At 38.0% G+C, this 15,237-nt stretch overlaps 2 protein-coding genes across 2 annotated transcripts in view; one reads left to right on the plus strand and one right to left on the minus strand.

The window, feature by feature from the left end:
* The window catches only part of LOC137257699 (zinc finger protein 62-like), a 43,837-nt gene extending 36,012 nt beyond the window's left edge, over window positions 1-7,825 (minus strand). Inside the window, exon 1 of the mRNA XM_067795083.1 lies at window positions 7,709-7,825. The gene's annotated coding sequence lies outside the window, so the exon portion shown is untranslated. The remainder of the gene's footprint in view (window positions 1-7,708) is intronic.
* Window positions 7,826-7,860: 35 nt separating this feature from the next.
* Window positions 7,861-15,237, plus strand: part of LOC137257700 (teashirt homolog 3-like) — a 76,721-nt gene continuing 69,344 nt past the window's right edge. The window contains exon 1 of the mRNA XM_067795084.1: window positions 7,861-8,006. Within this exon, the coding sequence (XP_067651185.1) occupies window positions 7,967-8,006 (40 nt within the window). The 5' untranslated portion in view covers window positions 7,861-7,966. The remainder of the gene's footprint in view (window positions 8,007-15,237) is intronic.

Genomic DNA, 15,237 nt, shown 5'->3' on the forward strand with positions numbered 1-15,237 from the left:
TGATGTTTCACAATATCAATCATTGCAGTCAGGCTTCAGATATACACATCACTGTTTCCCCTACAAGCCACTGCAGCCATCGTGAACAATTGTATTCTCAAGCATATCAGTATCCTTCCCCTGTACTTCAATTAAATGTCCAAATGGCACTCCCCATATGATGCTTGCATCAATGCACTCCCCACATGTATGTATGAAGACACTATCCATACCATGCATGTATCCAGGCACTCCCAAATTCATGCATGCATCAAGGCCCTCCCCATATGATGCTTGCATCAATGCACTCCCCACATGTATGTATGAAGACACTATCCATACCATGCATGTATCCAGGCACTCCCAAATTCATGCATGCATCAAGGCCCTCCCCATATGATGATGTCTCTTCACTGGTCGCCTATTAAAGCTCACACTGATTATGCTTATACTTACTTATCAGTCCATTCATGGTATTGTACATATCTTCAAGAACTTCTCTCTCCTTACATGCCACCAAGAACTCTCTCTGTTCATCCCCAGCTAATCTGCTCTGTGTAGCAAAGTGGAACCTTAAATCATTTGGCTACAAGTCCTACCGGAACATGGCATCCTTCAAATGGAATTCCCTCCCTGATGAACTTAAGCCGTCTTCATCCCTTGAAAACTTAAAGAATCATCTCAAAACTTTTTTCTTCAAAACATTCCACATATATGGACACAATAATGCCTGTTATTGTTAGCACATTGAGCATACCTGGTGTGGAGTTTGGCGCTATATACATGGACATATTATTATTTACGATCATGCATGCATCAAGGCACTCCCCATAATAGGCATGTATCAAGGCACTCCCTGTAACACGCATGTAGCAAGGCACTTCCTATATTATGCATGTACTAAGGCGCTCCACATATCGTGCATGTATCAAGGCACTCCCTATATCATGCATGTATCAAGGCGCTCCACATATTATGCATGTATCAAGGCACTCCCTATATCGTGCATGTATCAAGGCGCTCCACATATCATGCATGTATCAAGGCGCTCCACATATTATGCATGTATCAAGGCGCTCCACATATCGTGCATGTATCAAGGCACTCCCTATATCATGCATGTATCAAGGCACTCCCTATATCATGCATGTATCAAGGCGCTCCACATATTATGCATGTATCAAGGCACTCCACATATCGTGCATGTATCAAGGCACTCCACATGTCATGCATGTATCAAGGCACTCCCTATATTGTGCATGTATCAAGGCACTCCCTATATTGTGCATGTATCAAGGCACTCCCTATATCGTGCATGTATCAAGGCACTCCCTATATCGTGCATGTATCAAGGCACTCCCTATATCGTGCATGTACTAAGGCACTCCACATATCATGCATGTACTAAGGCACTCCCTATATCATGCATGTATCAAGGCATTCCCTATATCATGCATGTATCAAGGCATTAACCATATCATGCATGTATCAACACACTCCCCATATCGTATCAGTTAACACTTGTACATCCCATATTGTGTATAGTTCAGCCCATTTCCCTTCATAGTGTATTTACTAATGTAAATCACTACTATTACATGTATTACAATGCAGATAATGTCTTACAAACTGTATATCATGCACTCCCCATCATTATCTCTGCATCAATGCACTCCCCTGTCATGCATACATAACAATGCACTCCTTTACATCTGTTATCTATATATCAACGCACTCCCCATCATTATCAATATATCATTGCACTCCACTCCCTACATCATGTATACATAACAATGCACTCCCCATCATCATCATCTATATATCAATGAACTCCCCTGCATCCATTATCGATATATCAATGCACTCCCCATCATCATCTATATATCAATGCATTCCCTGCATCATGCATACACAACAATGTACTCCCCATCATTATCCATATATAAATGCTCTCCCCATCATCATCTATATATCGATGCACTCCCTACATCATGCATACATAACAATGCACTCCCCATCATTATATATATATCAATGCTCTCTAATCATTAACTGAATACCAATGCATTCTGTATGTCATGCATATATTACAATGCACTCCCCAGCATCATCCATATATCAATCCACTCACTACATCATGCATACATTAATGCACTCCCGATAGGTATCAATGTGCTGTAGCAATTTTGTGCATGAGAATATTCACAAATTGTGGGATTCAACAAAAATCATGAACACACTTTGTCAATGTACGCCCTTCACTTCCCATACATCAGTGATCTCTCTCTAAACTCACTCACACACTCTACATACATATATCAGTGCACACGCTCACTCTACATACATATATGTCAGTGCAGTCAGTTGGTTGAGAGACTGATGACAAATAATGTGGCAGACTAATTATCAGTCACGCTATACAATCCCTCGAAAATGGGATTCATTGTTAATACATTTCAAATCCGCTAGCACTTTGTCAAGCATCTGTGTACATTAAAACCCCATGTTACACATGTCATCAACATGCACACTTAATTCTTTATCTGTGTTTGCTGAAGGGACATGGCAACACAGAGCAGTGAGCAGGGGCTGATATGTCTAGCCATTGCTTTAAACAATACACAGGAGGAGAATGCTGCATTTTTGACACCTGTGAAATTATGTAGCACAGCTTTGCCGTGTGCTTGGATAATAGCTCAAGTTTATTGTTATTCATTGTGGAGCAGCAATGAATTTCACTTTCCAAGACTGAATGATCACAGTCAGGTTGGGACTTTTCTCTTGTACCTAATATCCTGTATTTAACTTGGGTAGAATAGGCCTTCAGCAACCCACGCTTGCCATAAAAGGTGATGATGCTTGTTCTAAGGGGCGACTAATGGGATTGGGTGGTAAGACTTGGTGATTCAGTTGACACATATCATCAGTTCCCAATTACGCAGATCAATGTTCATGCTCTTGATCACTGGATTGTCTGGTCCAGACTCGATAATTACAGAACACCAACATATATCTGGAATATTGTTGAATGCAGTAACCAACTGCACAGTTCAAAGTTCATGCTATTGATCACTGGATTGTTTGGTCCATGCTCAATTATTTACAGACTGCTGCGATATACCCGGAATATTGCTGAGTGCAGCCTATCGTTAAAGTCACTCACTCTCTCAATCACTCTCTTCAGTGTTTAAGTTGTGAGTGAGCAAACTGATCTGAACTCCTGACAGCAATACTGCAGTCATGCACTGTTTTCCAGGAATGTTTGCACTGCGTGATTAAAATAGAAAAGACATCATATCCTAGCAACATGCATACACTGGAGTAAAGTTTTCACAAACATTGAAAAAAAACAACAACATGAAATATCACCCAACCCTGTCGACTATATATATAAATCTTAATGCTTCTCATCATGATTGAGGCTTCCAGTCATCCTGTCCTTTCAGCTTCCACTCAACATGCCTTAATCATATCAATCAGGCTTCACTTCACTTCATTCAATTGTACCACTCATGTAAACATCCCTTTATCAGCTTTTATCTTGCATAAACATGAATAATACACATGTATAAAACATTTCTACTTCATGTTTCTTGTCATCACTCATTCATGTGTGTTAGTATCTTCAAAGAAATTTTTATTCATTGTAAGGGAGAAGTTGTGTAGCCATAGAATTATCTCCCTTGTTTACCAAACCAAGTTCTTTTGCCTTTTAAAGAGATTAGCCTTAAGAATGACCACACAGTGTTCATGAATGGTATTTTAAAGTAACAGGACATTAGGTCCTGTAAGTCTGAGAGATGTGTCTGACCCACTGAAAATTCACAGGACACACAGAATAAGAAATAATTTTCAGCATTATTAGTAGTAACATATGTAAAACATAGAACCAGCAAACAAGTGTAACATGTTAATATGAAACTTCAAAGTCAAAGTCAAATTACCATATTTCGGGACAGTTGGCAAATCTGCTGGATTTGTCAGAGAGTCAGACACTATTTGTGAACACTGACTACAGGCCTATGCCTTACTTTGGGTTTTAACAGACCAGTAACTAAATAATTGTAGAATTATTCAAATGAACAAAAAAGTCTCAGAAGTATGTCATGTATAACCAGGACATACAACCGGTCACCAAGACTAACAACTTGTGTGGGCTTTCTTGGATATATATACTTCAGGGTCTGCACGACAGACAACCTGTCACCCTCAGGTAACACATCACATCAGCCAGGTAAAAACTGAATTAGTACTATCCATGCTGAATCATAATCCCACCTAATGGCTTGTCAGCTTTAGTCTGAAATTAGCTCTTACCCTGATGTGAACTGGTTGTGTCCAGTAACTTTTATAAACAATTACTGTTTGGGGGATAACAGGTGCTACAGCATCATTAATGGTCACATGCAACCCAAAAATCAAACATAATTAAAACACAATTATCACTTATTCATGACATATAATATATATTGCTGATTTAAATAAAACAAATATTCAAAATTATAAGTGTAAAATCGCAATTCAAAAGTGCAATATTTTGTACTTGGGCTTACTCCCCTCCTAATGAAGCCCTCTGGAGACCGAACCCAGTCACAGCAGGTGGGTGTGCACTCAAGTGTAACAACGGCGTCTGATTGGCTGGTTCATTTGCTGATACACTGAGGGCTCATTGTGTGTACAGAAAGATGATCTGTTTGATGGGTATTTTAGAAGTATGGCGAGTCACAAGAAAGTAAGATTCTATATGGATAACAACTTCATTTATTGCACTTGATGCGTCGTTTCAGTATGGATTCATACACCATTGTCAAACAAAATCATATACACTACAAGAAGTTGTTATCCATAAAGAATGTATATAGAGATGTTGGGTTTTGTAAATACATGTTTCCTGAATTTGCGTTCAATCCAATCAAAAATCATCTCAGTAGAGATGGTAAACTACTGGAAACTGTCATTCGTCCAAGTAATTAGCAGGACTTGATACTGAAAAGTGTTTGCACCAGTTTCCATCAGATCCAGTCATCCGAGAAAAATGGATGTAGTTTGTTTGCAACCCACAGATATAAAAACGTCATGTATACAAGTATCTATCACACTTGCCTAATTACATAATGTGGCAGAGACAGAACTCGGGTGCACAAGTCATAAATCAATTTATTTTGTTTATGTCGCATACCCTGATAGGTATTAAGTTCAAATTGCATGTGGTCAATGATTGAAGCTGTGTATTGTATATTGATTTTAGCAGACAGACAGGCAGACATATAGGTGTCAATAAACCAGACATTGAGCTTTCTCTGTGACCGAGGCTACTTACCACAATCAACAAGTTTTTTGATGTAACAAGTAGATTATTTACTTGTTTGTGTACACAACCAAGATTAGACTACTGCTCATGACCTCATACTCCGGGCATGCATACTGTTTCATACTCCGCGAACCTACTCACTGTGCATGCATTATGGGCGCAGCGCAGCACAGATGTTAAAACCACTTTTTCACCCAGTGCTGGGGGAAATTTTGTAAATTGTTTGAACTCCGATGTCGCAGGCTTTTTTCATCACAATTTTTTTTAACTTTAAAGGATGAAAATGGCATTTTTGATGATTTGTTTTGGTAAGTGCAAGGTATCAAAGGTATCAGAATCTGCAAAGTTGTGTTTAATGTTGCATGTGACCTTTAACAAGAAGTTATTAATTAGTGCTTGTTATGGGTTGGTTTGATGTTCCCACCAATATTTCTGCTGTAGGACACTGGTCTGTAAATCAGCATATCTTCATCAGATCAGTCCAGCCAGTGACTGACATTCTTAACACTGATCTACTTATTTAGGACATCTTTATACATATGAACCATGTCAGTGACTTTGAACAACTGATCTCCAGTTTCATTTCAGTGGTATAGGGTCATCTCCTATTCTCGCAAGTTTCCTATTCTCACAGTAAACACGCTTTCTGCCGAGATCGCCGATGCGTGATCCTTAGCACATAGGAAGCACATTGGTACATAGGAAGTGGCCAAAGTCTGTGAATGATCAAAATTTTGCAATGTAAAGAATATTCGTGAGTTTTTACCTACTTGAAAAAAGCGTAACTTTTTCCTGCCCTTTCCAACAGGATTCCCATTCCTTACACCTAATAATGTTACTTTCTTGTTATGCCATGAGAATGGGAAACGCCTCAAAAAGTCAGCGGCGGACAACCTTGCATTTCATCGAGCTCAAAAGTGATGATACACCAGATGGATCAAGCAGTTGATAGATGTAGAAGTTATTTGTTGAGTCTCTTCATTTAAAAAACAACAAGCATTCATACGAAAGGAACTGTTTGTATTATTTTTTGAGCCAATATCTGCAAGTACCGCGAGAATAGGAAACGCCAGTATACATCATTGTAGATGTTTACCATTTAGCATTAAGAACTTCTGGAAGTCTTTTAAGCATTACATCTTTGGTGCTAAATCTTCATATTGTAGTCCAACTATAACCATGAAAACACTTTCAGTGCTACCATCTTTTTCAGTACCATTTAGGGACCTACATTTCAGCATTTGTCTAAGTGCAGCATTCATGTTGGTTGTTATAACTCAAAATAACCAATTGTGATAACTGAAATACTGCTACACAACACTTCTTCTAGTTCAGGGTCAGAATCATCAATGCTAAATAAACTGGTGTCACTGGATGAAAGAAAAACATATTATGAACAAACCTTGCCAGAATTGACAAGTACATTCTGACAGATAGATGGTACTAATTAAATCACTGATCAACACTAGACACATATCTTCTTTGTACTTCAAATACAAATCACCAAACAAAACTCACATAATCAGATTCACTACGACAGACTAATAATCAGGGACAATGGCTTTCAGCAAATGAAGACTGTTTTTTTTTATTGCAACCACCTTATTGTTACTTTTAACACTTTTTATAAATTTTGACTGTACATGTATCATTGAACAACTTGTGTACTGAAGAAAATGGCAGATTCATTCTTGAAATTACTATGAATCATTATTTGATCAAGAACACAGAAATTACTTGCAAAAAGCATATGCTATCTTCGCAATGCATGCGACCAAATTGAATAAAAAAAGGTCATTCCTTATTTGACATGGTCATGCACTAATGCACACTGCAATTGACAAGGTATAATTATCACTGTCTTTGTTGATTGACAAATTCATTACTGAGCAAGCAGTAATATTGTTGTTTGGTAATCTTTCAAATCTGATTCAGTGTTTAGGAAAACGTTTACCAATGGTAAACCAAGATGCCTTATTATAATTTAGAGAATCAATAGTAGATTATTTTCCTCGTGAAATTCATTGCTGACAATATATATCTGTTCAATGATTACAAGGGTCACTTCAAACTACTGAATAAAACCTAAAACATACCATCATATTTCACTATCGTCAGTAAGTTCACCTTATATCTGTCTAGATTCAGACTCTGTGGCAATTAAAGACAAGTACCCAGATCTGTATCACATTAGTCGGCAGTCTTCCTTGAGTATGTCATACACAATGATGTGCAAGAAAGCATTACAGGCTATTTCATTCAAGTGTAAGTTTGACTTGTACAGCATGTATGATGATCAATCAAATATGGGTCATATCGTCATATTAGCGATATGGACGTCTGTGAATGACTGGGTCATAAAGCGGGAGTAAAACGTGTCTGTTGTTCCAAGATCAAAACATGACAGTCATAACTTACCATGCATTGAAAAAATCAGTGCAATAGTATTCGTTTTAAACTTTCCTGCTAAAAACACAAGAAACTTTCAGCCATTTTCCGGAAGCAGGTGCGTGGGACGTACGCATGCGTGTGTCCCTAAATGACCTTTCATTTGTATCCGGGTCATATGAAAGGTTGGTAGCGATCGGATCGCATCCACTGCGCTCCTCATGCGGTCCATTCAAAGTTTGTTTTGAGAGTGGTACTTATGCGATCAGACTAGCACAGGTGCTCGACATGCCGAGAAGAAAACAGAACTACCCGAAACGATTGAAATGTAAGTAACAAACTGTCATTTTGTGTGTGTTGAGTATATTACGATCGAAGCTGGCGCGAGACCCTGTTGTCTAGCATGTCAGTAGCTGTCAGTCACATGTGCTGTCACCAGACACACTTTGTTTACGGAGTGCAGATCGCGCGAACCATTCTGCTTCGCATTATTTGAGGTAGATTCTTGACTCGAATGTCCGAGTTTTTCTGCTGTGTTCTAGTAGGTCAGGAGCCTGTGTAATGTCGAGGCGAGCGCGACCATCTGCTATTTGTTCTGGGGGCATCAATCAAGGTTCTCATTGCCGCTGTCAATCAGCTGTCACACGGGCTTTGTGGCGCCCAAACAATCAATCTCCTCGCGCATCAATCATCCCCGCTTTTATTGTAAATGTATTTGCTCAACAGTGCAAACAAAGACGCCCGGCTCGCCTTTGACAGCTTGCAAGATATATTGGCTAACTCTTACATTAGATAGAATGATAAGATGACATTTGCAGTCATAATGAGAGATGTGTAACTTTTTGCATGTGTAATGATGCAGTTCAGAGGGGAGCTGTTGTCAAGTTGCCAGGGCCGCTAGAATAGATGGAATTCATTTGGTTGTGTAATGAGAGATGCTAATTGGCGCGTGATTGATGGCTAGTGTTATCAGTCAGAGGAGAGCACAAATAACGTCATTTATTTTTCATACATGTCAGCTACTCGGCCCATAAATAATACTTAATGAAGAAAATTCCCCAGCAAGGCCAAGTGGGGTGGTTTTATCTACAGCTTCAGTATTTGATTTGCATGTGACATGTTGGAGTCTAGCAGCTGTCATCAACAGCCTGTCTGTCTCACACGAGTGACAATGCATTTTACCCATATGAGGAGACAAGTAACTTTTTGCAAGCAGCCCCAAGTACCAAACAATGCTGGTATGGATTTTCTTTCATTAGAGAGACCCAGGGGTGGGGGCTGGACCGAAATAGACGAAAGATTTATGTGAGCATCTGAAGTAATGGATTACCGGTCAGGATGAATTACTTCAAATGACAGGTTGCTATTTAGCCGCTCAGTCTCTCGGGGCCAGCTGCTCCTCGCAAATTTATTTTATATCTAACGTGTTGCTCATAAATCAATCAGCCGCTTGACTTGGTGTTCAATGGCATTGATCTAGCTGAAGCCTATATCAGTCCCCAGAAAACTGGGAGTCAGGAAGGGGGAGGGGCCAGTGGGGGGAGAGAGGGATGCTTGACACCTCTACCTGTTTTTCATCCCCACATTCATTGAAGAAGTGGTTGGGTGCTGTGACAGGTATCCCATTAAGTGTTTGTGATTTATCGTGATCGGTGGTGAACTTGTCTCCCAGGCTGGCAACTAGCTAAAGACGAGAGATGTACATCGCACAAACGCTATTACATGCCATTATGTGATATTGACAATCATCAGCACATGTAAATCAACACAAGATGCCAGAGAAATACACTTGCAAACTTTGTGTCTAGACACACGTCAGTCTGAAAGAAATAAAATGTTAAAGACCAGAAAAACATGGCTTCTTTATCAGTCAGTAATCTAAGGCTAAATAGAGAAGCTGAGGTGATGTGTGACTCGTAATTAGCGCTTACACCACCATAGCACTTGAAACTAATGCGGGATGGCGTTGTAGGAAGCGAATTCAGCAAGGAGACAGGAGTTGCCACAGGCTATCTAGACTGATTTCTGTTAGATGAAATAGAATTACCAGTGCATACAAGTGTAATTTACTTTCCTAGCTAGGGGAAGGCTGAGCAGGACTGGCAGTCACATCAGAAGGCGAGACAGCCCACTTGACAGACTCACACTGACAGATCACTTCCAAAAGCTTCATAATCTCCAACTGCAAGAAAGAGAGCACATTTTTGGGATGTTTTAGCAAACCCAAATCTTTTATAATGGCATTTTCCGGTCAGTCAAGAAGGGACAATACTTAATGATGTATTAACGAAGAATGATTGATAGTAATTGACAGTTGTTAGAAGCAGGCATGTTTGCAGGCGGCCCCAGTCTTGCTCTCTCGCCTGTTTTTCTTTGGCACTTAACCAACTTAACTGATCAGGGTCCTACGCTTTGCAAGAAGTAGCCCTAGAATCAGAAAACAATGAATATCATCCGTCATTATGGGACAGACAATTGATCATCTACTACCTGCACATTCCCAAGTTGGAAACATGGATTCTCAGTTCCTCGGAAGAAAATAATAATTTTGGTATCAGAATCTTATTTTGCATTAATTTGTTTGCTATTTATTTTTTTGTATGTTTGTTTGTTTCTTTGCTATTTATTTATTTATTTATTTATTTATTTATTTATTTATTTATTTATTTATTTATTTATTTATTTATTTATTTATTTATTTATTTATTTGTTTATTTATTTGTTTATTTATTTGTTTATTTATTTATTTACACACACCTTTCATTATTCTCAACATAGTTATTTGACAAAAACTCTTCATGACAATCCTGTGTAATACATTCATGCCCAAGTGTTTAAGATAATATTATGAACATAGTGATTGCTTGTTAGAATGTGTCCTGCTGATTACCTGCCTTTATGAACGTGGGAAGTGATCAGATTGCTGTCATCATGACTTCCGTATCTTACAGCTTTGCACATCAGAGGGGAAAGCTTTGTATTGACTGATACTACTCACCAAAACATATCATTTATTTTAATTGTTAATTGTATATTTTGATTTTATTGCAAGTTATATATCATTGAACTTTAAGTGTACGTTTGAGATCAAAGGTGACACATATGCTATTTCTCTTTACCAACATTTAATTGTCAGCAAATCACCAGGCAGCTTATTTCTTGAAACAATTAGATTTAAAACATTTATTTGATAATGGAAATATAAGTATGTTCCTTACAATAGAGCAAAACCTGATTAATTATTTGTGTTAGGGCTAACTTGGTGGTAACTGGTATTAAGATTCTGTTGCTGATGTTGTACTGTAGTATGAAATTAACAGTGGTGGGATGGTATTTGGGTAATCAGTACGTATCACCAACTACCCCAAACCCACCAATAACACATGCACACTAATTATTATGACAATGATGATGAAATTTGTGTAGAAAAATATTTTATTGTAAAAGTTGATTTTTCAGTGTTGCTTATGATGATAATGATGATCAGGATGAGAGTAATGATAAATGTGCCAAGGATGATGAATACTATATTGTTTGTTGTTTGATACTGCCCTCATTTATGTTTTAGCCATTTGAAGGCAGTATCAAATAATCAAGCTTGTACCAGACAATCCAGTGATTGACTTCAAGTGTATTAGTCCACTCAGATTGGATATGTAATTCACTTGTAAAATGAGCTTTGGTTGCTTGGGACCAATATTCATACTGCGAGTCCTCATGGATCTGATGATGATGATGATGATGATGATGATGATGATGATGATGATGATGAAGATTGTGATGATTTGTTTTAGTAATAATGTCAATGTCAATGGAAGTTTATCAGCATAATGTTAACTGCACATATGAATGAGCAGATTTTTTAAAGTCCAAATATCATTACTATGGAAACACTGATATCACATCTACCCAGGTACCCATTATACAACATTTTGTTTCTCTGTAGTCTGAGAATCAGACCTTTCCTTATTCTTCCTTCTGATCCCTATCTTTTCCTTGACAGCCAAGAAAATGTTGAATTTTGATGACTAAGCAGATGTATCTAGGCTACAGTTTTCATAACATTATTTCTATTTCCTGGTTTAAGATCAAACAGAACCACTGTTCTTCTTGTTCTTACCAATGGAAAATTTGTAGTGTCTTGAGGAATTATTGATTTTTAAAATTTTTTTTGTCACCACCGAAAGACTGTATAGTTTCTCAGTATTGTGTTGATATTTCAATTATCCTCAGCTTTAGCCTCAAGGAAGTTTAAGGTATCTGTAATCTTTCCAAATGTATTAACTCTTCAGTATTTGTTAATGTTATATAACACTGAAATGGGTAAAAGAATGTTATGATGAATGATAGCTGTAGATATCTGTGCTTATATAACAGATCAAGAGTCAGTAATCAACCAGAGTTAGTGAGTGAGTTGGGCTTCATGGTGAGATTTGAATCATACTAAGTCTGTGGCATCAACCATACAACAAATATAACCAAGAAAGCCAGTGCAAGTCTAGATTTCTGCAGCTTCAATGTCTGTAGAAAGGAAAATGAAGAAAGTCTCTTGGCTCCTTTTTATCAGAGCTTGTGAAGAAATTGTTAGAACTTTTTTTTCTTCCATAAAATATGTTTGTTTCAGTGACTAGATATCTGTCTGCATTTATTGTGTGATCTAAGTAGCCATTGTTCATGATATTGAAATAATGCCGGTGTGACTTTGAACACTCACTCACTCACTCAATCAATCAATCAATCAATCAATCAATCAATCACTCACTCACTCACTCACTCACTCACTCACTCACTCACTCACTCACTCCACTGAACCAAGATATAAACTTGTGCCATTGGAAAGGACACTATGAATGTCCTGCCTAAATTTTTGAAGTGAACGGCGACTATCAGGATTGGGTGGTCAAACTCGCTGACTTGGTTGACAAGTCATCACATTTCAGTTGCATAGATCAATGCTCATGCTGTTGATCACTGGATTGTCTGATCCAGACTCAGGTATTTCCATATAACTGAAATGTTGCTGAGTGTGGTATTAAACAACCAACACAGCCTGCTCATTTTGGGTTCAAAGGGATTATCATACTAGGTTAGTGTATATATTATGGTTATCCTCAGGTCAGTGCACTCTCATTTTCTGTACTGTGGTGCCTGACACTATATGACCCAAGGAAACTCACTATTTTCATTACTTCAGGTACATGATAACATTGATAGTTCTGATTAAATCCCACAGTTAATTATGTTGATAGTTTCCAAGAAGTGATAGCATGGGATCTTTGACTTCGCTTGTAGAAATAAGGCCAGGGTGAGCTGATTGATAGACCAAAATCAGTCCTCCGAATATTTGTATTGTCCTTGATGAAAAGGTAATAATTGATAGTTTTAATGATCATTTTTTAAAATGTACATAAAAAGGAACATATTGTCCCTCAAACAGACTATCTGTTTATCTAGACTTGCCTGTTTCAAGGTTAGATTTACTACACATTCATAGACTTAGCATTCAGAACAGCATGGAGAAAGATACACTATCATACCCTGTAGCAAATATAGCCACGAAAGCCCACAGAAGTCTACAAAATGTACAGGAGCAAGACAATATTGTCTAGTACATACAGGTGACATAATATCATGGAAAGGATTACCTGATATTTCATATTACTGCTTATAATCCGTTGTACTATGACAGACTCACTTTCACAACATGAAGAACTGGGTTTTCTCTGTAATTTGTTTTGATTCATGTAGATCAGTCCTGCCTTTTTCATACTACATGTCATGGGTCAAATGTGTGAAGACCATTTCTGGTGTCCTGCCCGTGACATTGCTGGAATATTGCTAAAAGCAGCATAAAACTGAAGTCACTTCTCATGCTACATGTAAATGACACAATTGTGTACCTTTTTAAAGGAAGGTGAAACATATTAAGAGAATGCCTTTTTCCTTGTATTTTATGAAAAAAATGGGTACAAATGTAATACGATAGTTATTGTGATAGTAACATCCTGGAAAGTGAGGGTGCTAATGGTTAAAGCATTCGCCACATGGATACAAATTATGAAGTCTAAATCTGGTGTCCACTGTCATTATATTGAGGAATGTTGTTAGTGCTATAAAACCTTTCCCACTTTGCAGGAACCATCTGTAAGGAGCTTTACACAATGTATCAAAACAGGGATGTAACTATGAAAAGCAAACACATTCACCAGTGGCCCATTGTACACAACAAGGATGTGTATCAAGGCGAAAGTACACAATAGGAAACCATTCCAGATGCTGAAAAATCATTTTGTTAGTGTTATTGTCAAGAGCAGAATATAATATCACAGGAGAAATGCCCATTTTTACGACTTATTGACGCCAAAATATTATGTTTTCCTAATATCATCCTTAAACAACATTTATGAATGAGAGGATGGTATTTGCTTTTGTTGTTTTTTAGGTTGCTTAAAATGACTGACTGGCAAGCTCATGTATATTGACTGTTTGATGGTATTAACAAAATATACAGCTCTCTGATAATTTGCTATTGTACAAGTTTACATTTATTGCAATCCGCTGCCAGAGAATGGAGTGATATGAATCCATGTCACTCCCGACATTAAATAAACATTTCCCATTATACAGTTATCGGCTGAAATGAGAGAAAGTACTGCCCATATATCACTTATGTAATTGAGCAATAGGCGCCAATTTTTGAATAGCACCAGCCTGCAAATTATAATAGTCTGATGTTGTAAATAGTGTATGTATGTTATAAATGACGTAACAGCCAGATTGTCATATACATTTGGCTATCACTGAGGATGTGGAACAGTGAATCTGACAAGCTGGGCTTTAATATTGTTCACGTTGTGGGGCTGGTGTATATAGACGCCATAACGAAATAGACGTTGGCTGCTCTGAAACTGACGAGAAATTGACACATTTGGAAGGGATTGTCTAACACCCACCTCTTTAGTCTGACTCCCGCTGGTTGTAGCAGACAAGTGTCTAATACGAGAAACAGTTCCATACATGCGGTAATCAGTAGTCGTCAGTGTACACACCAACAAATTATTTTAATTGCCTATTTATTTACTGTGATGGATAACAATGGCAGATTTTTCACTTGCTTCTTCCCAGTGTCTATGACGCTGATAAAACCCTGCTCATGTCACTAGAGTTGATCCGTGTGGCACCATATATATTTGTGCCAATTTTTAAATAAGTCCCCATCCTTTTTGATAACAAGCTGCAATCTGATTGGTTGATGAGGTTTCTTTGTAAATGATACAATCGTACAGCAATCAGTCAGGATAAGACAAGGGGAGAACCCTGTATTTCAATAGGAGGATCTGGTTTTCTTTCCTTGTCAGTTTCACCCGTCAATTTCTCATCATTCTGGTCTTCATCAAAGATGTGTCATGTCCACAAGCGGTCAAGAGAATCTGCTGACCAGTGAAGGTTTTGTTTCCCCTTCGCTTTTTGAGAAACCGAATTCGATTAGAGTGGTCACTTTGGTTGGAATTGATGCTGCTGTCATGTCAAGGTGACAAGTATGAATTGCCGTACATGAC

Source organism: Haliotis asinina, chromosome 12 (genome assembly GCF_037392515.1).
Source record: "Haliotis asinina isolate JCU_RB_2024 chromosome 12, JCU_Hal_asi_v2, whole genome shotgun sequence".
NCBI lineage: Eukaryota > Metazoa > Mollusca > Gastropoda > Lepetellida > Haliotidae > Haliotis > Haliotis asinina.